Source organism: Callithrix jacchus, chromosome 7 (assembly GCF_049354715.1).
Source record: "Callithrix jacchus isolate 240 chromosome 7, calJac240_pri, whole genome shotgun sequence".
In the NCBI taxonomy this organism is placed as follows: Eukaryota; Metazoa; Chordata; class Mammalia; order Primates; family Cebidae; genus Callithrix; species Callithrix jacchus.
Window position 1 is genome coordinate 57,396,391 of NC_133508.1, and position 24,980 is coordinate 57,421,370.

At 49.9% G+C, this 24,980-nt stretch overlaps 1 protein-coding gene across 1 annotated transcript; it reads left to right on the forward strand.

Moving 5' to 3' along the window:
- The first annotated feature begins 3,263 nt into the window (after positions 1-3,263).
- On the forward strand, positions 3,264-5,686 carry FAM43B (family with sequence similarity 43 member B). Its single transcript, XM_009000554.6, has one exon. The coding sequence runs from the start codon at positions 3,651-3,653 to the stop codon at positions 4,635-4,637; it is 987 nt and encodes a 328-aa protein (XP_008998802.1). The 5' UTR covers positions 3,264-3,650; the 3' UTR covers positions 4,638-5,686.
- Positions 5,687-24,980: the final 19,294 nt, after the last annotated feature.

Here is a 24,980-nt window from a genome sequence, read left to right on the forward strand (position 1 = left end):
TGGACCCAAAGTGGGTAGACCACCTGAGGTCAGGAGTTTGAGACCATCCTAGCCAACATGGTGAAACCCCATCTCTACTAAAAATACAGAATTAGCCGGGCGTGGTGATGTGTGCCTATAATTCCAGGTACTTGGGAGGCTGAGGCACAAGGTTGCAGTGAGCTGAGATCCAGTCTGAGTGACAGAGCGAGACTCCATCTCAAAAACAAACAAAAAAAGAATTAATGCCTGATGATCTAAGGTAGAACAGTTTCATCCCAAAACCATCCCCCTCCCCTTCATGGAAAAACTGTCCGCATAAAACCAGTCCCTGGTACCAAAAATGTTGGGGATTGCTGCTCCATAGAAAAACGGTTAGAGGAAGCACAGAAAGCCCAAGACCAAGCTTGCTTTGAGGTCAAGGGATTGTAACATTAAAACAGACTATTGGGCTTGCTGTGATCTCACAGTCCAAAGTGACTCCCTTCCCATCCCCTGAGAATTTTTCCAAAGAACAATGGGAATAGAAGTCACACCACCAGAATAAAGGAAAGTGGGGCAGGCTCAGGAGAGAGTAGAGACCATCAGTGTGCAGCACACGTGTACCTGTAGCCACTTGATCTCTAGCCTGCTGGTAGGCAGGAGACTAAGGGTTGCCAGATACATGCAATACTTGGGACGTACTTGGACTTCACAAATTTGCTGTTTCTGGCCAGGTGTATGGCTCATGCCTGTAATCCCAGCACTCTGGGAGGCTGAGACAGGTGGATCACTTGAGACCAGGAGTTCAAGACCAGCCTGGCCAATATGGTGAAACCTTGTCTCTACTAAACATACAAAAGTTAGCCGGGCATGGTTCCCAGCTACTTGGGTGGCTAAGGCATGAGAATAGCTTGAGCCCAGGAAACGGAGGTTGAAGTGAGCCGAGATTGGGCCACTGCAGTCCAGCCTGGTGACAAAGTAAGACGCTGTCTCAAAAAAGTAGTTGTTTCTCTGAAACACATTTAATTACAGGTCCTGTATCTTTATGTGTTAACTGTAGCAAGCCTAAGGGGCTGGCTATACCTTCCTTCCATCAACAGCTAGAGTTCAGCCAGGCACGGTGGCTCATGCCTATAATCCAGCACTGTAAAAGGCTGAGGCAGGAGGATTGCTTGAGTCCAGGAGTTCAAGGTCAGCCTGGGAGACATACAGAGAACATGTTTCTAGAGAAAAATTTTAAAACATTAGCCAGCTGTGGTGGCACATGCCTGTGGTCCCAGCTACTCAAGAGGCTGAAATGGGAAGATCGCTTGGGCCCGGGAGGTCGAGCTGCAGTGAGCCGTGATCTCTGCACTCCAGCCTGGGAGACAGAGCAATACCTTGTCTCAAAAAAGGAAAAAATAAAGCTTGGAGTTTTCTCAGCCTTGCAAGCTGAGACTTTGCCTCTGACACTCCCACCAGCTCACTGCTGTGGGGAGAGGGAACCCCCAGTGGCAAGATCCAGAGAACGACCCTAGGAGACTCAAGGCAGGACATGGCAGAATTTTACAGTGAACTGACTTTTGGGTCAAAACCACATGAAGTCCTTTCTATAAAGGGATTTGGTTGAGTTAATGTCTCCATTTCCATTGGCCCAGGAGACAAGTCTGGCACCATGAAAAGCACTGCAATGATCACTGGCTTCTCAGAACCTGTTCTATCCCCCTGGGAAATGAGGCCACACGTGCAGGGTGGGAGCAGTAGGAGACTTCCTTTCATGTCCTTCTCCTGTGAATTTTTACCACAAGCACTTATTCCTTTCATAATCAGCAAAAGGTGATAAAGATACTTCCATATTAAAAAAGAACCTGGGCTACAGCAGAGGCACCCTCCAAAGCAAAGATACTACTGATCCGAGTAACTTCCTGGTCTTTATTTGCATATTATTTTCTTGCTGTGGTTTGTTATTTTATTTTTATTCCCCTCGGGGATTCTAACCCCAGCTACTCACTACTCCTCCCCCCTGGAAGACTGTTGCTGGCCGAGATAGCACATGCTGCCTTCCCAAATCTTCCCACTGCTCCCACTCTCGGAGGTCATGGGGTTTGGCTTGGCCCAGCCCAAGCTCTCAATTCAGCTCCAGCCCAGACCTGGGTTCACTCCTGACCTGGATACTGCCCCAGATGACCTGTTCAGAAGCCAAGGAAAGAGCTTGAGTGTTGGCTCTGTGAGAGGCCAAGGCAGCAAGACTCCTGGCCCCATACAGAGCAGTCCTGGAGTTCTAGGGAGCTTGTGGCTTAACCAATCTTGAAAGAGGGAACTGTGTCCCCACACCCAGGGACAACTGTCTTTCATACGCCAGAACTTCATCCCCAGTAGGAGCTCCCCACTTCTCATTAGGAGGTCCCAGGGGAGGATGGAGGGTTGGGGGCAACCCCTGGGTCACCCAGGCCCGAGTGGAGCCCTAGTTTTACCTCCTACCAGCCTTAAGACCTTGGGCCAGTCATTTAACTGAATCTGGGCTTGTCCCAAGGGTTTAATGAGATAATGAATGCAAAACCCCTGGGAACTCATAGGAGTTCACAAATAGGAGTTTATTTAATCTGCACAAACCCCAGAGCTGCCCTTTGGCCAGTAGGAGCTTTTCAACTGCAATTACCACAGACCCTGTTCTGAAAGTTTCCCCCACCCTCAAAGAGTACCTCCCTGCTTCAGGTCGGGCGAGGGGCACTGCCAGCCACTGGAGCAGTGGCCAGGTCTCTCAGCTCAGGCCCAGCGGTCTGGCCCACGACCTTGGAGGAACATGGGAGAAAGCCTCACCAAGCGACAGTACTTTTCCACTGCACTGCCTCGGCCACCTCGGCTGGCTTTGTGCAGTGCAGACCAGGCAAAGTGCGCCAGGCCGGCCCCTTCAAGAACCCACCCTGATTCCCACTCCCAGGGATGAGGGTAAGGACATGCTGTGGGTGAGGGGCAGCAGGAATCCTGGGGTGGAGGGTGGCGGGGGAGGTTCCCGAATGCGCCAAGGGGAGCTTGGAAACCAGTAGAGAGGCCAAATAAATTAGCATGGACAAAGCCCTCCGGTATATTCCAGGGGATACCTGGTACTTAACAGCCCTCTCTACCCTCGCCCCTCCGCTAATGATTAAACCCGTTCCACCGCGCCTGTGCAGGGTCCTGGGCAGCGCGAGCCTGCGCGGGGGGAGGGGAGAAGAGGGCAAGGGGAGGGGACAGGAGAGCTAGTGGTCCCGCCCGGTGATGTAGGCAGCCCGGGGAGGTGGAGCCGCGACGCCTGAAAGAGTCCCCACCGCAGCCGCGCTCTCGGTCGGCCCCACCGAGCAGCAGCCAGCAGCTCCGGCGACCCAAATTGCGGCGGCAGGGACCGTGGAAATCCCACCATTTGGGCTTGGGTTGGGGGTGTCCAGCCCACCCCACCCCCAGCCTCGGCCCCTCCTCCCTTCCCAGACGGCTGGAGCCACTCCCGGGAAAAGCTGTCCCCAGCCACTCGGCTGCCGGCCCGGCTGGGCACCGAGCATCTGCGAAGCTAGCCCTGCCTGGCACTGGGCATCTCCAGACACCGACTGTCTCCGGCGCTGCCCGGCTTCTTGCGACTCCCGGGCGGTGGACTTCTGCGCTCCTTCCCTCCCCCGGCCTCCCGACAGGACGCAGGTGAGCTCCCGGCGACCCCAGCCTCTTTGGCCGCCGCCGCGATGCTGCCCTGGAGACGTAACAAATTCGTGCTGGTGGAGGACGAGGCCAAGTGCAAGGCGAAAAGCTTGAGTCCGGGGCTCGCCTACACGTCGCTGCTCTCCAGCTTCCTGCGCTCCTGCCCGGACCTGCTGCCCGACTGGCCGCTGGAGCGCCTGGGCCGCGTGTTCCGCAGCCGGCGCCAGAAAGTGGAGCTCAACAAGGAGGACCCGACCTACACGGTGTGGTACCTGGGCAACGCCGTCACCCTGCACGCCAAGGGCGACGGCTGCACCGACGACGCCGTGGGCAAGATCTGGGCTCGCTGCGGGCCGGGCGGGGGCACCAAGATGAAGCTGACGCTGGGGCCGCACGGCATCCGCATGCAGCCCTGCGAGCGCGGCGCCGCCGGGGGTTCGGGGGGTCGCAGGCCGGCGCACGCCTACCTGCTACCGCGCATCACCTACTGCACCGCCGACGGGCGCCACCCGCGCGTCTTCGCCTGGGTCTACCGCCACCAGGCGCGCCACAAGGCCGTAGTGCTGCGCTGCCACGCTGTGCTGCTGGCGCGGGCGCACAAGGCGCGCGCCCTGGCCCGCCTGCTCCGCCAGACCGCGCTGGCAGCCTTCAGCGACTTCAAGCGCCTGCAGCGCCAGAGCGACGCGCGCCACGTGCGCCAGCAGCACCTCCGCGCAGGGGGCGCCGCCGCCTCGGTGCCCCGCGCCCCGCTGCGCCGCCTGCTCAACGCCAAGTGCGCCTACCGGCCGCCGCCGAGCGAGCGCAGCCGCGGGGCGCCGCGCCTCAGCAGCATCCAGGAGGAGGACGAGGAGGACGACGACGACGCGGAGGAGCGCGAGGGAGGAGCCCCCCAGCGCGAGCGGCCGGAGGTGCTCAGCCTGGCCCAGGAGCTGAGGACGTGCAGCCTGCGGGGCGCCACGCCGCCCCAGCCGCTCGCGCAGCCCTGCCGCTGGAAGGCCGGCCCCAGGGAGCGGGCGGGCCAGGCGCGCTGAGAGCGGAGGGACAGGACTAGCGGCCTCAGGCCCAGCCCGCCAGAATCACAGCCTCCGACCCCGGCCCTGCCCGCTTCGGCTGTCCCGGTCCCCGGCCCGCGTCTCCCCTGTGGTCTCCGTGTTGTCCGCCCCGCCGCCTCATTTTGGCTCAGGGTGATGATGCCTGGTATGCCCTTGATTGTTGCGGGTGTTCCTCTCTCCCCACACCCATAGTGCCCGGGCCTGCCATTGTGGACCCGCCCCCTACGCTTTACACCAAGTCTCTTTGCCCACAGACCTCCTCATTCCCTCCCAAAACATCCTCTCAAGAGAAGGGAGGATAAGTTTCCAGAAATACAGGAGGGTGGGTTTGGATCCTGGCCAGGGTGGAGGCAACGACCCTGCCCTTGGTCCCCCTAGCCTTCTTCCCTGTGGGAAAAGAAAAATGACCCTGGAGAGACATTCTTCTAGGGGAAGAATCTAGCGGCCGGGGAGCCTTGGGGCCGGCCAGTGGTGGGCAGAGTCCGCTGTCATATACGCAGGGAGGAATTCGCACGCCCAAGCCTCTCTACCCCTTGGAGGATTCCTGGGACTTGACTGCTCTGCCTTTGGAGAACACTGGGACGGTCCCACCGACTTTCAAACAACAGGTTAGGCCGGGTAACAGCCATGCACGAGGCCACTGCCCAGGCGTCTGCCCTGGCACCCACCACAGGATTCTTCACCCGCCCCATCTCTCTGCAGATGGGTGTATGTGGTCCCCTCCTAGGTGCCCCTCAACCAGGTCCAAGATGGGGCTTCAAAGGAGGTAAGGAGAACCTTTGGCAGGTGCCTGGGGACACTAACTACCTAGAAAGTAGACACAGCAGAGCTGCTCCCAAGTCGAGGCTCCTCAGAGCAGGTGGGTCCTGACAGCAGCGGATTCAGCAGGATGAGGAAGGAGGGTGTGTTAACCCAACCAAGGGAGTGGACCCCCCCCCCAGGTGTCTCTGCAAGGCCACAAAAAGCCCAAAGATCTATGTGTCACTGATCATTGTAAATAAAGTGGACCTGCTTTTTCAGCCCTGTCACTACTGTGTTGTGTTTAATGCCAGGCCTGCTGGGGTGACAGAAGTGACTGAGGGTCAGATAAGCCACAGGTAAGCCTGTATAGCTCTCCCTGGTTATGATCAGAACCCTGAAAGTAGCTCTTTTGAGCAGCCAGAGCCAACCCCAGGATTAGGATGGGGGCTGGGGACTGCTGCCAGGAAGCTGTTCCTTAATATGGGAGGAGGAGGCAGTAACTTATGCCTTGTCTGAAAATCACATGTGCCAGGCTCCCTGGAGGGTCGTCGGCTGTCTGTCTCAGCCTCCCAGAATGTCTGTATGCCTGAGCACTCAGACGCAGATGTCTGGGACATTTGGCAGGGAGGGTGGGAGGCTTCTCATAAGCCATGTACTAGTATCTCTGAGAAGGTTCATGTGTATATCAGAGTGTGTGGTATATAGACTGTATTGTGCCCTCAGGATCAGAGCAGAGCAGGTTGTAAGAAAATGGGATGGGCAGCTCAATTTTCTTTCAGAGGCTCTGGAGAAGTCTGTCCAGACCCTGTGACAGCATGAGTCTTCAGCTGGATATCTTCTTTATTCCTGTGCTGAGCTGGGCACTGATCCCAGAGTTACCCAGAACCCAAACGAGTGGCCTCTGCTATTGCCAGTAATCAGAATGGTTCTGTTTCCTGCAACTGCCAGGAAATAGGACAGCACTGCCATCTCACCCTGCAGAACCCAGGCATCTCACCCCGAAAAACCCAGGTGGGGTCAGGGCTTTGGAGGCAAAAGCTAGGGCTGACTCCACATGTCAGGAGTAGTAAGAACTCACTGGGCAAGGCTTCCTGCATGTTCTTTGCCTCCCTCTTACACATTGCCAGGACTTTTGTTGGTGTTTCTCCCCATTTGAAGAAAAATAGGAAGGAAGTGGGAAGATGTGAGACCTATGAGTGGACGATGGGCTGCAGGGCAGCCTCTGGTGTGGCTGAGACAACCTGAGACCTGTCTAGAAATAAGATCATGGCATGCCCTCTTCAATCAGACTCATGCAGCAATATAGTTTCAAACCGCTAGGCACTGGGAGGTGCAGGAGGCCCTCTCTTGTTCTTACATTTGCAATGAGATGCATGTAATTAAAGGAGCAGTTACTGTATAATAATTTACAGGTCAGGCACACAGTGTCTCATGCATGTAATTCCAGCACTCTGGGAGGCTGAGTCAGGAGGATTGTTTGATTCCAGGAATTTGAGGCTGCAGTGAGCTATCATCATGCCGCTGCACTCCAGCCTAGGTGATGGAAGAAGACCCTGTCTCTAAAATAATAATAATAATAATGACTTACAGGCCTGCTCCCAGCTCCCAGCCTCAGCCTCTGCTCTTCCATTGTTCACTGGAAGCCTTTCAACACACACACACACACACACACACACACACACACACACACACAGCCTCTCTTCCCTCACTCACACTATGATCTCTAGACCTGGAATTAGAAGGCCTGGGTGAGAGGACTCCTCTCTGAGCCTCCTGTTAAACAAAGGTGAAATGGAGATAATATCTCCTCTTACAACCTCACCGGCTGGTTGTAAGTATTAAGTAGAATCACATCTGTAAAAACCCTTCAGTAAATAATAAAATGTCCAGTACATGTGAGGAACAACCACTCCAACTTCTGTCTCCCTGGTGAGAGTGGCTGCAAGTTTTGCTGATCACATCTCCGTTCTCAAGGCATATGATGGACTGAGGGTCAGGTGAGCCTGTGTGGCTCCCACTGCGGCTGGGCTGCAGAGTTGGAGGTATGGGACTGCTCCAGCCACCAGGCTCTGGTGGCATTTCTACCCAGAGGAGAGGAAGCATCTCCTGGGCACCCACACTTGCCTCTGTCTATGCTTTTAGTCAACATTCTCCTGGATCTTAGGTACAAGATAGCAAAATGAACCCTGAATCAGAGGTCAGATGATTCAGCCTCTATGTCTCTCCTCCCAGTGTCAATTTCCCACCTGGAAAATGAAAACAGAGTGGAGCGGCCCAGTGGTTTTCAAACCACATTCCTCCTGAACTAAATGTCTCAGGGTGCCCCAGGAGCTGCTGCGGGGAGTGATGGGGATATGGAGTAGGGAGACCCTCCTGCTTCACTTTTTTTGTTGTTGTTTTTTTGAGACAGAGTTTCCCTCTTGTTGCCCAGGCTGGAGCGCAATGGCGCGATCTCAGCTCACCACAACCTCCGCTCCCAGGTTCAAGTGATTCTCCTGCCTCAGCCTCCTGAGTAGCTGGGATTATAGGCATGCACCACCACAGCTGGCTAATTTTGTATTTTTAGTAGGGACAGGGTTTCTCCATGTTGGTCAGGCTGGTCTCGAACTCTTGACCTCAGGTGATCTGCCTGCCTGGGCCTCCAAAAGTGCGCCTGGCCTCCCCTTCGCTTTAACTAGAGCAGTATGTGTTACCTGTTTGGGGGTCCTGTGATTCCATTTGAATAATGGGATGTACAGACTTTTGAAGCAATTGAAATCACTGAGCAAGAAGCTCTCTAAACCTTCCCTTCCAGCCCTGAGGCTGTAAGGCCTGTTGGGCTGACTGGGTGTGAGAGTATTATTGGAGGAGGTCAGAGATTCTCAGAGGCCGTGGCAACAGAGGGCTTTTTAAGAACCACAGGCAGCCAAGGACGATGCAGAAATGTGTCCCCAGGGAGGTCAGCAACTCAGGGTGAAGACTTCCTGGACCTTTGGGACCTATCTCCATCTCTTCAGATCCCACTCCATCACTCCAACAAGGCTGGGCTGTGACCAATGTGACATGTGACACAGCACATAGCTCACAGAACAGTCAGTTGGCCCAGCCATCAGTGCCATCCTGGCCCCCACTGGTCTGCTTCCACCCTGCAACCTGCCACTCAGAACTGCTCCCTGCTCCCTAGACCACCACACATTCTACCTCAGGACACTCTTCTCCCTCCCTGGAATGGCCTTCCCTTTGGCTACACATTTTCTTTTTTTCTTTTTTCTTTTCCTTCTTTCTTTCTTTCTTTTTTTTTTTTTTTGAGATGGGGTCCCTCTCTGTTGCCCAGGCTGGAGTGCAGTGGTGTGATCTCGGCTCACTGCAACCTTCGCCTCCCGGGATCAAGCAATTCTCTGTCTCAGCCACAAGTAGCTGGGATTACAGGCATATGCCACCATGCCTCGCTGATTTTTGAAATTTTTAGTAGAGATGGGATTTCACCATGTTGGCCAGGCTGGTCTTGAACTCCTGACCTCGTGATCCACACACCTCGGCCTCCCAAAGTGCTGGGATTACAGGTGTGAGCCACCATGCCCAGCCTGGCAACACATTTTCAAATCCTACCCTTTCTTTAAGGCCCAGCACAAATTTCACCTCTTTGAAACTTGTGTTAATGTACGCCCTTTCTCCACTCCTGCTGAATCTGGATGAGATCTCTCCTCTCAACCTCACACAGGCCTTGGTGTGTGCTTTCTCTTGGTCCTCTTCATGTTTACCTTGGACTTTATTATTATAATTATTTTTTGAGACAGACTTTCTCTCTTGTTACTCAGGCTGGAATGCAATGGTGTGATAACGGCTCACCGCAACTTCTACCTCCCGGGTTCAAGCAGTTCTCCTGCCTCAGCCTCCCAAGTGGCTGGGATTACAGGCATGCACCATCACGCACAACTAATTTTATATTTTTAGTAGAGATAAGGTCATGTTGGTCAGGCTGGTCTCAAACTCCCAACCTCAGGTGATCCACCTGCCTTGGCCTCCCAAAGTGCTGGGATTACAGGCGTGAGCCACCGCGCCCGGCCTGGACTACTCTTTTTAGATGAGTGTCTCGTTGTTCATATTGATCAATCTTCATTTCCTCACCTCCTTCAGTACCTTGTCCAGGAGTCAGTGCTCAGTAATGATTTGTTGAATGAATACATGAATGAATGAGACAGATGGAAGAGCCATCATAGGACAGGAAACCAAGTGGGTGGAGAAGCATTTCCTCTGCCAAGCTTCTGCCTGGAGATACTGAAGAACTGTCCTCACATGGCCTGTTCAGACGGACAGCTATTCGTGGGGGAGAAGATCAGCAGCCGAAGAAAGAGGCCAGAGGAGAAAACTGAAGCCTCTGTCCCTTGGGTCCGCTCCAGGTTCTAAAGTCTCAGGACTGGGCCCTCTGACTCTCTGGGCTCATCCAGGACGCTCAAAATTGTAACAGCAGCTCCTGGCAGTGGGCAGCCATCCTCCAGACACACTGGCTGGGATTTGCAGACTTGGAAAGGGTGTTAAGAAGACCGTCAGGACAGGTGCAGTTTATAATGTAACACAAGCAGTCAAACCTGGGCTTTGGCATCAGAGAGACCTGAATGCCAACCCCAGCACTGCCACCTGATGGCTGGATAACTTTGGGTAGACTTTTAGAGCCTTGGTTTTCCAACCTTGAAAATACAGTGCCGGGCGTGGTGGCTCACACCTGTAACCCCAGCACTTTGGGAAGCCGAGGTGGACAGATCACCTGAGGTCAGGAGTTCAAGACTAACCTGGCCAACATGGTGAAACCCTGTCTCTATTAAAAATACAAAAATTAGCCAGGCATGGTGGCGGGCACCTGTAATCCCAGCTCCACCAGGAAGCTGAGGCAGGAGAATCACTTGAACCCAGGAGGCAGAGGTTGCAGTGAACTGAGATGGAGCCACTGCACTCCAGCCTGGGCAACAAGAGTAAAACTCCATCCAAAAAAAAAAAAGGAGGGAGGGAGGGAGGAAGGGAAAGAAGGAAGGAAGGAAGGAAAGAAACAGAGAGAGAGAGAGAGAAAAGAGAGAAAATAGGGATAGGTGAGTGTGTTTATTTATTTATTTTTGAGAGAGTATCTCTCTCTGTTGCCCAGGCTGGACTGCAGTGGTTCGACCTCAGTTTACTACAACCTCTGCCTCCTGGGCTCAAGCCATCCTCCCACCTCAGCCTCCCAAGTAGCTGGGGCCACAGGTGCACGCTGCCACCTTGCCTGGCTAGTTTTTTGTGTTTTGTTTTTTATTTTTGTATTTTTGTAGAGACAGGGTTTCACCATGTTGCCCAGACTAGTCTCAAGCTCCTGGGCTCAGCAGTCCACCCACCTCAGCCTCCCAAAGTTCTGGGGTTATAGGCGTGAGCCACTGTGCCCAGCCTCTTTTTCTAACACTATGAAAAAATTGTGTTTTTTGTTTGTTTGTTTGTTTGTTTTGTTTTGAAACAAGGTCTCAGGCTGGAGTGCAGTGGCAGGATCATGGCTCATTTGCAGCCTCGCCCTCCCAAACCAAAGCAATTCTCCCACCTCAGCCTCCCAAGTAGCTGGGACTACAGGCATGTACCCCCAAGCCAGCCAATTTTTTAATTGAGTCTTCATTGTATACAGCTGTTGGGGGAATTATGTAAGGTATTACATTTGGATAATTTATCTAGCACAGTGCCAGATACACACAGTAAGTGATGGCTATCGCTATTCTGTTTATTATCATTTTACCTGGAGTTCTCCTAACAGACAGCTCTAGGATGAGAGTTCAGGTGGCTGGGCACTGCGACACTAAATATGTTGTTTGTTTATGCCCCAGGATGGTTACCCACCTAAAGTCTCATTCATCTGTAAACCAGTAGTAGATTGCCTTATTAACAATTTCTCTCTCATTGTTCAACCTACATAAGCCTGGGTGCTTTGACACCAGATCAGTGGATACAATCTTATACTTCCTGTATATCCTTTTTGCCTTAACACCCAGCACAAGGCCAGGCACACAGTACACACTCAGAGGTGAAAAAATGAATGACTGCATGAAGGATTCACCGCTGCCGACAGCAATGTTGGCACACAACCTTCCCTGCCAAGCTCTTCCAATGGCTGGGATGCCACGTCTTTGTGACAAATGGGTCTGCTTCCCTTCCTGGTCCCTGTTTGCCCTGAACTTCAGGTGAAGAAGAGAATGCTGTTGGCTGAGGGGAAGAACAGCAGAAAAGCATCGGGTGGCTGGCGTGCAGACCCGGCAGGCCTCTGGGCCAGAACTGCTCCCTCTCGCCCTTTGCTGCACTCCTGCCTGACCTCAGAGGGTTTTGTCATCTGATGTGGAGTGACTGATGTGCATCAGCCCCTAACAGTCGGAAGAAGGTTGTGTGGGGATCAGAGGCGAAGCTGAAGTCGAAGCCGTCAAAGAGGAGACCTCAGTTGGGAAGATGGGCCAATACTCCTACGTGCTAGCAACCCGTGACCGAAAAGTCCCAAGGAGCTGGGCTGTACTAGAAAGGTCAGGAAGACTCTTGGGTTTGCATGTGTGGCATCCATCCATTCCTCCTTTACAGTGGAGACCGCCTCCTCCTCCCCTAGGCACACAACCAAACTCCCTCTCTAGTCCCACCTACTTAGGTGTGAACATGTGACCGAGTTCTAGCCAATAGAATTGATGCATGCCATTCTCAGGCCTGGACCCTAGGAAGCATGACCTACCCAGCTGGACAGTGTAGTGAGACTCCATTGCTACAAAAAAATTTTTTTTAATTAGCTGGGCGTGGTGGCATGCATCTGTAGTCCTAGCTACTTGGGAGGATGAGGTGGGAAGATGGCTTGAGCCTGGGAGTTCCAGGCTTCAGTGAGCTGTGTTTGCACCACTCCACTCCAGCCTGGGTGACAGAGCAAGATCTTGTCGCAAAAAAAAAAAAAAAAAAAAAAAAAGTCATGGTCTTTATTTCCCTGCCTGCCTCTGGATGTTATCGCCTAGGGTTTCCTTGGACGCTATACGTTAAAGATGACAGAGCCCCTCTATCAGCCTGGGTCTCTGGGCGACCACATGAAATAGAGCCATGCCTCTGCCACCACAGGAAGCAGAAGTCATTTGTACTGTGTTCGTTGTTTATTGCAAGCATGCTGCTTGGCTTGACTCACACACTCTCCTTGTAACCCACTACCCTAATGTTTCTGGTGATCACCCATTCCCTACTCCCCCTCCCTGGAAGTCCAGTGGAGGTGACTTCACATGGGCTCTGGGGAAGGACATGTGATCCAGCCGATGTCTGATTCAGTCCTGAGCAATCAGGATAACCCATCTCCTTAGCCACCAAGATTGGTTCAGGATAGGGCGTATGACACCATCAGAGCCGGTGGGACTTAGTTCTGGAATTTGTGTTGAAACTGTTGGGAAGGGAGATGCTCATTTTCTGCTGGAGTTGCTGAGAAGGTGGGAGGTGTGTCTGGTGCTGCTGGCAGCCTTCCCCCTCATGAGGGGAGGGCACCTGAGAAGGAGGCCAGCACAGTGGAAAGCAGGGACCACGTCCAATGGCACTGCTTGAATCCCTGGATCTCACCAAGCCTGCCCAGATCTGTCCTTGGAGTTTTCAGTTCCTTGAACCAGTAAGTTGTACTTTTTCCTTAGGTCAGTGTGGGTAGGGCTTTCTCTCCCTGTGTCTGGGAGAACCCTGGCCCCACCATTGCTATTCTTATCCTGTCCCAGTTCTGAGTAAAGTCACTGAAAGACTTCGGGGGTCCATCATCACATTGCCTGATTATAGGACATCCAGCCAGCATGTGAGATCTGAAAGTCCCAGGCCCTTTCTCTCTCTGGGGCCACCTGGGACCCCTCACACACTTTCCCAGTTTGCACTCTGTGAACTGGCTTCCGTCCCCATTCAGAGCACCTCCCCCCTTGCGCCTTCCATCAGCACATGGCTCTGATGCTGACTCCACACACTTCCTCAATTCAGTCCAACTAAAGCCTGGGACCTCTGTTCAAGTGCTAAGGTGTGAGGCTGATTTGTGGTCACCTGATGGTCACAGCCCAGTCTCTGGGTGGTCCCCAGATCACGGATCCACCCTGATCCACTCAGCTGCAACTGGGAAGTGAGTTCACTGGCTATGAATCTGGCTTACTCAGCCAACCTCTTACGGAGGCTTCGACAGGGAGGGGCCCTTCTGAGGATGCAGCGTGAGCTGAACAGGCTGATCCTGGAGTCTGAGCCTGGGATTGCCTTCTACTCATCCTGGGACATGGGCAACTCCCTTTACTGCTTCAGTCTCCATCTTCTCTGCAATATGGAGGTAATAATCCCCACTGTTCTTGCCTCAAGGATTGTTCTGAGGGGCCATTCAGAGGAGAGGGAATGCAGGGGGACTTTGAAAAGCATCAAGTACTAGCCAAGAGGCAGGGGCAGGATGATTCCTTACTGGCTCTAAGACAAGAAAGCTGGAGTAAGGCAGTAACTTACCTACTGACCTTCCTTAAAGGCTCTTGCCTGGAGGATGAAGCCCCCTGCCAAGGAAGCTGGCACAGACTGCAGCGGGGGAGGTTTCAAATGGGCATCTGCAGGGATTTCCTGGAGGGAGAACATGACCGGGAAACAGCTTGTGGAGCTCCAGCAGTAAGCTCCCCCACCCCGCTACTGCCCCCCATGATGGGCCTGAGGCGTGGTGGGTGCATCCTCATTTGTAGTCAGAGGAATGACTAGGAGGTCCCAGAAGACCCTTGCAGCTGGAGCTTCTCATGTCATCATCATGCCTGTGATCTCACATCCCACAGGAATACAGAATGTGATCATTCTGCAGCCTTTGAGGTGGGGGTGGGAATGAAGGGACGGGAGGTGGATATTCTCGTAAAATCAGACTGGGTCCTTCTCACTCCCATTCCTCTACTTCTCTCAATCCCCAAAGGACAGAAGACCTAGAGATCTTACATCACATCAACCCTCTGCCAAAATTCCACTGATTCGCGCAAGCCCAGATGGCTGGCTGGGCCCTGTGATGTCTCTGGATCTCCTCGGGGAAGTATATGTGGGGGATGACAGCCATGGGTTAGGAGTGGCCCAGGGAGCAGTGCATGCTGTCAGGGGCCAGTAGATGTCTGCAAGGATGTTTCCCTGGCAGCTTGACTCCTTAGAGATGCACTAAGCTCTCCTTCTAAGATGATAAAAGCAAAAAAAAAAAAAAAAAAGCAACACATTTTTACTTGAAATCAGTGAAACAGCAAATATTCAGACAAAATGGGCCAGGCATGGTGGCTCATGCCTGTAATCCCAGCCCTTTGGGAGGCCGAGGAAGGCAGGTCTCTTTAGGCCAGAAGTTCAAGACCAGCCTGGCCAAAATGGTAAAACCCTGTCTCTACTAAAAATACAAAAATTAGCCAGGTGTGGTGGTGGGCACCTGTAATCCCAGCTACTCAGGAGGCTGAAGCAGGAGAATCACTTGAACCCAGGAGGCAGAGGTTGCAGTGAGCTGAGATCACACCACTGCACACCAGCCTGGGTGACAGAGCAAGACTTCATCTCAAAAATAAAACATAAAAAATGGATAAACTGACCTTATCCCCTCTCTATTCTCCATTCCTCATTCCCCACGCTTGTAGGGCACACACACTCCTGGAGCTACTCTTACAGCCTGGAGCTTATCATCCTCCACTTTTCCCGATACTCGTGAATATGAACAAAGCCCATACACAGATGGATAGAGGTTTTGTTGTCTGTTTTCACAAACAACAAAAAATGGCATCATTCTCTAACACGCTATTATTCTGCAACTGGCTTTATTCTCCTTTGTATCACGCACGTCCCTCCAGCTCAGTGGATTTAAGTGTATCGCTCATCTTTTAATAGCTGCGCAACGTATGAGACCATTCCCTGTTAATGTGTGTTCAGATTGCCTCCTGTTCTCAAAAATGTCTACTATGTGACGGTTGCATGCACGCTTCTCACAAGAAGGAACAGACATAAGCAGGACGTATCAAGCTGAAAATAAATAGGATCAGGAAGACTTTACATGAATTCCTGGTGCCCCAGGTCTCAGCCAGAAGAGCCCTTAGAACTTGTGGTCCAATCCCCTGGTTTACATATCAGAAACGCGACTTGTCCAAAGTCATATAACTTGCTACTGAAAAAGCTGCGGCCAGAATTTAAACTAGCTGACTCCCTGACAAATGTCCTGTTCCCTTTACAAACACTGTTAATAAAAGTAGAAATTGGTCCAAGAAAGGTTTGTTTGCTTGCTTGTTTTGAGCCAGGGTCTTGCTCTGTCATCGAGACTGGGGTATGGTGGTGTGATCAAAATTCACAGCAGCCTTGACCTCCTGGGCTCAGGTGATCCTCCCACCTCAGCCTCCCAGAGAAAGGTTTATTTAAGCTCACAGATGCCCAGAGTTTAGGGGTCAAGCTAGGAAGTGGGTTATACTCAAACCTCAATGGAGTTAACGGCGAAAGGATAGGGCCTCACTTTACGTTCTTCCTCCTACCGCCCTCCCCAGCATTTTTCTCCCAATATTCCAATCACGGACCATTCCTCCTCCAGGACTAGTCTGCCCTCTTTCCCATGCATGGATCTCAGCTCCAAGGTCACTCCTCAGAGAAGCCCTCCTTGTTTCCAGCCTTGCCCTCCACTGGAAGCCGTCCTGGCGCACCCGGCCTCTTCTGTCCCTTTTCTGTGCTTGTTGTCTTCACTGCCCTGTCACCATCTGAAATCATCTCGATCATGTCTTTGCTTCCTTGTTCATCAGCAGATGCCTCCATTGGAATAGAAGGCCCGTGAGTTACACATCCAGCCTTGGGAGGACAGTGTCCGGCACGCAGTAGGGGCTTAGTCAAGATTTGAAATGATAGCACCTGAGTTCCCTGACTGCTGGTCCAGGGGTGCCTGCTTCCTCCATGCTTCTTAGCATCTTTGCTAAGAAGGCTGCAGAGGCTAGTGGCCCCAGCTCCTGGCGAGAGCTCCTCCTGTGGAGGTTGGGGAAGGGGTAGGGCCACTCTAAGTATCCAAAAGCCTCAGGTGGGCTGGCCACGGTGGCTCACAGCCTCCCAACACTTTGGGAGGCCAAGGCAGGCAGATCACAAGGTCAGGAGTTAGAGACCGGCCTGACCAATATGGTAAAACCTCGTCTCCACTAAATATACAAAAAAATTAGCTGGGTGTGGTCATGCATGCCTGTGGTCCCAGCTAGCAGGAGGATCACTTGTGCCTGAGAGGTTAAGGCTACAGTGTGGTATGTCTGCACCACTGCACTCCAGCCTGGGTGACAGCAACACCCAGCCTCGAAATAAAAAAAAAAAAAGAAGATAAAAGAAAAAGGAAATGTCCTTTGGATGACTCTAAAGCCTGGACACTCAAACGCTGCTACCTGATAATTGTGTTTATTCTTCAAAACCGGAAAAGAGGAACCAGGCTCCTTTCTGTGTCTTTGTTTGTTGTTTGTTTGTTTGTTTTTGAAACCGAGTCTTGCTCTGTCGCTCAGGCTGGAATGCAGTGGCGCCATCTTGGCTCACTGCAACCTCTGCCTCCCAGGCTCAAGCAATTTTTGTGCCTCAGCCTCACGAGTGGTTGGGGTTACAGGTGTGCACCACCACACCCGGCTAATTTTTTGTATTTTTAGTAGAGACGGGATTTCACCATGTTGGCCAGACTGGTCTCAAACTCCGGACCTCAAATGGAAATCATGCCTGTAATCCCTTTCTATGTCTTACATGAAAAGCAAGTCCTGATAAAGAGACTGGAACAGGCTGCCTTGTGGAAGCAGATAACGACATGGCACCATGGCCTTTTGTGCAGAGGAAGCTTCTCAGCTCCAGTGGAATCTGGGACCTGGTCCGGAAAGGTCTGGGATCCTGTGGTGGGGAATTCCACCCCCTACAGCTTCCCCAGCAGGCAGAGGAGAGACATCTCTCTAGGGCCTAACATGCTCTGGAAATTAGACTGCAGGCCAGGGGGCATATCCCTCATTAATTCAACTTTCTTTCATTATTGAAATTTTTTTATTGATATGTAATAGGTGTACATATTTGAGGGGGTACATGTGATAATTTGATACATTCATGTAGTTTGTAAAGATCAAATCAGGGTAATTGGGATGTCCATTGTCTTAAATATTCATATTTTCCTTATGACAGGAATGCTCTAATTATTCTCTTCTAGCTATTTTGAAATGTACAATAGATTAATGTTAACTATAGTCACCATACTAATCTATCAAACACTAGGTCTTATTTCTTCTAGTTAACTGTATATTTGTACCTACCAATCAAGATGTCTTCATTGCTCCTCCCACCATAACCACCAATCCGCTCTCCGTCTTCATGAGCTCTACTTTTTTTTTTTCTTTTTTTTTTTTTTTTTGAGACAGAGTCTCGCTCTGTTGCCCAGGCTGGAGTGCAGTGACACAATCTCGGCTCACTGCAACCTCTGCCTCCTGGGTTCAAGAGGTTCTCCAGTCTGAGCCCCCCGAGTAGCTGGGACTACAGGCACACACCACCACACCTGGCTAATTTTTGTATTTTTAGTAGACTGGTATTTTTGGTCAGACTGATCTCGAACTCCTGACCTCACGTGATCCACCCACCTCAGCCTCCCAAAGTGCTGGGATTACAGACACGAGCCACTGCACCCAGCCAGGATCTACTTCTTTTAACTCCCACATATGAGTGAGAACATGCAATATTTGTCTTTCTGTGCTTGGCTTATTTAACTTAACATAATGGCCTCCAGTTCCATCCATGTTGCTGCAAATGACAGGATTTTAATGTTTTTATGGCTAAATAATATTCCACTGTGTATATAAACCACGTTTTCTTTTTTTTTCTTTTTTTCTTTTTTTTTTTTTTTGAGATGGAGTCTTGCTCTGGCACCCAGGCTGGAATGCAGTGGCACCATCTAGGCTCACTGCAAACTCTGCCTCCCAGGTTCAAGTGAGTCTTCTTCAACCTCCCAGATAGCTGGGATTACAAGCACCTGCCACCATGCCCAGATAATTTTTGTGTTTTTAGTAGAGACGAGGTTTCACCATGTTGGCCAGGCTGGTCTCCACCTCCTGAGCTCAAACGATGTGCCCTCCTCAGCCTCCCAAAGTGCTGGGATTACAGGCATGAGCTATCATGCCCAATCCAAAACCACATTTTCTCTATCCATGCATCCACTGATGCACTGGGGACAATGGACAACCATATGCAGAAGAATGAAACTAAATCCCTATCTCTCACCATATACAAAAATCAAATCACAATAGATTGAAGACTTAATTCTGGCCAGGTGTGGTGGCTCACACCTATAATCCCAGCATTTTTGGGAGGTCAAAGCAGGTGGATCACCTGAGGTCAGTATCACCAGGAGGTCAAGACCAGCCTGGCCAACATGGTAAAACACCATCTCTATTAAAAATACAAAAATTAGCTGTGCATGGTGGCACACTTCTGTAATCCCAGCTACTCGGACACTGAGGCAGGAGAATTGCTTGAACCAGGGAGGTAGAGATTGTGGTGAGCTGAGACTGCATCACTGAACTCCAGTCTGGGCAGCAAGTAAGACTCCATCTCTAAAAAAAAAAAAAAAATGGATTAAAACCTTAATTCTAAGACCTGAAACTATGAAACTACTAAAAGAAAACATTGGAGGAGTGCTCCGGGACATTGGTCTGGACAAAGATCTTTGTGTGTAACGCCTCAAAAACACAGGAAACAAAAGCAAAAATAGACACATGGGATTATATCAAGTTAAACAACTTCTTCACAGCAAAGGAAACTATGAACAAAGTGAAGAGATGACTCACAGAATGGGACAGAATATCTGCAAACTAACCATCTGACAAGGGGTTAATAAATACAATGTATCGAGAGGTCAAGCAGTTCAATAGCAAAAATTAAAAAACACAAATAATTCCATTTCAAAAATGGGTAAAAGAGCTAAACAGACATTTCTCAAAATGGCCAACAGATATGTGAAAATGTGCTTAACATCACTGATCATAAGAGAAATGCAAATCAAAACTGCAATGAGATATCATCTTACCCTAGTTAAAATGGCTTTTATCAAAAAGGCTGGGGATAATGGATGTTGCCAAGGATGCAGAGAAAGGGGGATGCTTGCTTGCACACTATTGGTGGTAATATAAATCAGGATAGCCACTATGGGAAAGAATATAGAGATTCCTCAAAAACTAACCATAGAACTACCATATGATCCAGCAATTCTGTTATTGGGTATATATCAAAAAAAAAAAAAACCAGGAATCAATATATCAAAGAGATATCTGCACTCCCATGTTTATTATAGCAATATTCACAATAACCAAGATATGGAATCAACTTTCTTTTGATCGGTATCATACTAAGTGCCTACAACATGCCAGGCACCGTCCCAGTGTGGAGGAGACAGTGGTGAGTAAAGCAAAGAAAGCCCTTTGTCCTTGGGAGGCACATCCTGGTGAGGAGGGATCAGCAGTAAACAAGAGGTTTAATAAATGCATAAATTACATTAGAAGGTGACATGCTATTGTGGTGAGGGGTGTGAGGAAAAGTGGAGAGGTGTAAGGAAAGTGAGTGCCTCCTCACTCCCCTGGTCCCATGAAATGCAAAATTCCATTATTATCAAGTCTCTGGGCTGGAAACAGCAGTCACGGCAGAAACTGACTAGATGTTCAACCAAACCCATCACCTCTTCTTCCAGAGCCAAAGCAACACATTTCCCATGTTCCTCTGCAGCTAGCTATAGCCATGTGACTAAATTCTAGCCAATAGGATGTGAGACTCTTTCAAATCTGGCTCGTAAATACTTCCTACTCCTTCAGTCCCCCCACCCTGTGAGCAAAACTTGTTTCCTCTTTCCCCATCTGCTAGCTGAAGGGAGGGGACACTGAGAACCTAGAGGAGGGCAGAGCCATAGACAGAAGGGGCCTGTATCCCTGAAGACCACATAGAGAGGTGGTCCCCTGGCCCTCACCTGTCAGACTTTACATGGGGGGACGGCTGATCACCGGGCCTGAAGACCAGAACAGGGTGATTTGCAAACCATTTTAGGTAGCAAAGAGAAGCCAAGGGCTTTCAGGGATTTCTTTAAGGATATCTCCATGCCACAGGTCTATTTTTTCCCCATTTTCTCCCACCTGCTACTTGAAACCCCCTATTTATCTATTCATTTATTTGTTCATTCAGTAAATTTATTGAGCACCTAGTATATCCCAGGCACTGTTTTAGGCACTGGAGATACAATGGTGACAAAGTAGCAACAACCCCAGCTCTCAAGGAGCTAGTAAGCAAGAACAGACAATAAACAAAATGAAAGAAAAGGTCAACACCAGTAGGGGTGTTTGTTTGTTTGTTTTTGTTTTGTTTTGTTTTGTTTTGTTTTGTTTTGAGACAGAGCCTCACTCTGTCACCCAGGCTAGAGTGCAGTGACCCAATTTCAGCTCACTGCAACCTCTTGCTCCCAGGTTCAAGTGATTCTCCTGCCTCAGCCTCCTGACTAGCTGGAATTACAGGTGCATGCCACCATGCCTGGCTAATTTTTCTATTTTTAGTAGAGACAGGGTTTTAGCATGTTGGCCAGGCTGGTCTCGAACTCCAGAGCTCAAGTGATCTACCTGTCTTGGCCTCCCAAAGTGCTGGGATTACAGGCATGAGCCACTCTCCCAGCCAAGATCAACACCTGTGAAAAGAAAGGAAGGAAACATAAGAGCATTGCTACAAACCCACTTTACAGATGAGAAATATGCAGAACAAACAAGTTAAGTGACTTAAGCTAATATAACTTTGGCCAACTGTAATAAAAGAAATGCAGCTGAGAGCTCAGTGAAGATGGGCTTGACATCTTGTCATTTCACAAGGTGGTGTCTTTATTCCTCCAGGTGAGGACTTCATTGCCTTTGGAAGGCCGTGGAGATACTGAGGCTGCAAGCAAAAGATTTCTATTCCCCTCTGTCTTTAGTAGCTCTGGGTCATAGAGCAGTTTTCTTACCCTTTCTGACCCTCAGTTTTCTCACCTGTAAAACATGGATAATAAAGTTCTAACCTATATGGTAGATTGCTTGGTAATGGCCCGAATAAACAAGTTTTCCCTTGCGTGGTCTCCTTTCACCTTGACTCTGGGCTTGGCTATGTGACTTCCTTCAGCAACAGGACATCAATAAACACAACTCAAGCAACAGCTTGAAAAATGCCATAAGCCTTACTATTGTGGAACTCTGCCATCGTGTGAAAGAAACCCAGGCTGGCCTGCTGGAGACACATGTCCCAGCTGACAGTTAGCACCAGGCACCAGACACATGAGTGAGGCCATCTTAGCCCCAGTTGTGCCGCTGTATGATTGCACATGACCAGCAAATGAACCACCCAGCTGAGCCCAATCCAAATTGCTGGACTACAGAATTATGAGCCAAAAAAAAAGTTATTCTTTTAAGCCACTAAGTTTTAAGATGATTTGTTATATAGTAATAGATAACTGATTCCACAACTTCAAGGAGCATTTCTGAGACTTGAATGAGGAAATGCACTGAAAACATTTAAAATCTTCTTTGGCACAAAACATAGCCCCAAAATATAGTTATTATTGTCACTATATCATTTAAAGCCAAGTTTCTTCATTTTTGGAACACTCCATCTTGGCCTCTGTAGTTACTCAAGTGTAAAATGATTGATACTGGAAAATTCTGTGAGATCACCCTGAATCTATCTATGGTGACTGTGGGCTTGGGAGGTTAACAGTTGCCCTGGATGGACTTTAGTCCAACTACTCTTAAGTAGGGAGAAGAAAAGAGTAGGGAGAAAAATTTCAGAGAGTGAAATCATCACTCCCACTGGGAGCTATTTAAGATTAAGGAACCAAGATTAGCAGCTATAGTATGGGCTTTTTGATCTCTTATAGGTCCCCAGAGATTGCCCTAAACTACACTTTGGGGGTTTCCTCTCTCCCTTGTTTCTGCTTATGTTTTTTGAGCCTCTACTGTGTGCCGGACACAGATCTAGCTACCCAGACAAAGCAGGATACAAGACAGACATTCATCTATTGTTATAGAGAGTAAACCCATAACTAAAGTTACCAGACAGCAATAAGTGCTCTGAAGAAAACTGAGCAAGGAAATGGAACAATGATGGGTGATGGGATATGTAGTCAAGGAGGGCCTCTTGGAGGTGGTGGTATTTGAAGACCACAGGGAAGAGATGTCCAAGGAGTGAGAGCAACTTGTGCAAAGACCCTATAATGAGACTCACCTTGATATATCTAAAACCTCCTTGGGACTAGATGTGGCTGTTGGATGGTGGAAAACCCGCAGGGGATGGGGCCATGGAGGTGGGCAGGCTATGACCAAGGTTTTGGGTTCCATTCTAAGTATTAGGATACTTCTGGGATATTTATGTTTTGGAAAGCACACTCAGGCCACTTCTTAAAGGATAGGATTGGCAGGAGGGCGCTACAATGAAGAAGACAGTAGGAAAGGAAGCAGGAGAACCAGTCAGCGGGCCTGCAAAGGTCCAGGTGAAAAATGATGGTACCTTGGACCAGGACTCTAACAGTGAAGATGATGACAAGTGTCTGGATTCAAAACAGGTTTGTGTTTCATTGTTGTTTATTTCAACAGTTTTGGGGGAACAGGTGATACTCGGTTACATGAGTCAGTTCTTCAGTGGTGATTTCTGAGATTTTGGCATGCCATCATCTGAGCAGTGCACACTGTACCCGATGCGTCGCCTTTTATCCCTCATGCCCCGCCCACCCTTTCCCCCGAGTCCCCAGAGTCCATGATATCATGCCTTTGCCTTTGCATCCTCACGTCTTAGCTCCCACTTTGAAGTGAGAACATGAGATGTTTGCTTTTCCATTCCTGAGTTATTCACTTGGACTAATGGGCTCCAACTCCATCCAGGTTGCTGAAAAGGCCAGCATTTCATTCCTTTTTTGGCTGAGTAGTGTTCCATGGTGTGTATATGTCACACACTAGGTGAGATAGATATATAGATATATCATCACTCATGACTGCATATCCTGTCACCCATCACTGACTGTCTGTCTATAATAATAGATGAATGTCTATCTTGTATCCTGCTTTGTCTGGGCAGTTATAGCTAAGTCTGGCACACAGTAAAGGCTCAAAAGAATATATGTATATTTCATATATATATGTGTGTGTGTCACATTTTCTTTATCCACTCATTGACTGATGGGTCAAAACAGGTTTTGAAGGTAGAGCCAGGGCATGGGAATAGATCCAATCTGAAGGTGAGTGAAACAAGGCATTTAGGGCCATGTCTCAATTTCTAGCCCAAGTAACTGGGTGGTTGGTCATACCTTTAGCTGAAGCATAGACTGGCGCGGGGTGGGGACAGGTTCAGGGTTGGGTGAGGAGTGAAACAGAAGTTGCTTTAGACTTTCCTGCATTAAGAGGCTAATAAGACATCCAAGTGCAGCGGTCAAGTAGGCAGTTGGATCCATGCAAGAGTTTCCAAGAGCAAGGCACACAGGTGTGGGAGTGATGATTCTAAAATGGCATCTCAAGCTATAACTGTGGATGAGCTCATCTTGGAGAGAAGGAGCAAATGTAGACAGAAGCCAAGAGAGCTTAGGATTGAGCTATGAGACACGGCCCTGTTGGTAGCTGAGCAAAAGAGAAGGTAGGCAAGGATGGAGAAGGCAGAGAGGTAGGAGGAAAACCAGGAGAACATGGCATCGTAGAAGCCATCAGGAGGCCGAGGCGGGAAGATGCTCCGAGCCCAGGAGTTTGAAGTGACAGTGAGCTATGATCTTGCCACTGCGCTCCAGTCTGGGCAACAGAGCAAGACCCTATCAGAGAAAGAAAGCAAGAGAGAAAGAGAGAAGAAAGAAAGAAAGAAAGAAAGAGAGAGAGAAAGAAAGAAAAAAAAAGAAAGAAAGAGAAAGAAAGAAAGAAAGGAAGGAAGGAAGGAAGGAAGGAAGGAAGGAAGGAAGGAAGGAAGGAAGGAAGGAGAAGGGGAGGAGAGAGGGGAGAAGGGGAGGGGAGGGAAGGGTGGAGGAAAAGGGAGGAGAGGGGAAAGAGGAAGGAAGAAAGAGAAAGCGAAAAGAAAACAAGAAACAGGGAGTTGACACATCAGATAATCTTCAAAGTTGAAAATGATGGTGTCAGACCTTAGCAAGAGCCATCCCGGCGTTTTGCTGGGAATCAAAGCCTTAGTAGGAGCACATTAAAGCAAGGAAAGGAAGTAGGAAACAGAGACAGAAGAGAGGGGATTTTGCTGTGAGCGGCTAAAAGAAGTGGAGGCTGGAGGGAGATTGAGGTCAAGGAAGCCATTCTCAGTCTCTCATCCCTATTCCAGCACGTGGTCCATTAAACACTAGAAGGGCAGACACCATGGGAGAAGCTGCAGGCACAGTGGAGCATGGACTGTCACCTCCTCAGGCCAAAAGGCCTTCTCATCCTTCCTACCTAAAGTGGAACCCCTGTGCTAGTCCCTGTAACCCCTAAGATATTCTTCCCAGCATCCTCCTTTACAAGTCCTGGAACAAGACCATATACCTTTGACACTTTAAAGATTTTCTCATTCATACCTACAGGGAAAGAGGGTGGACAACACCTCTGAGCCATTGTTCAGGCTGTTCCCTCTTCTTGGCATGCCCTTCTCTGC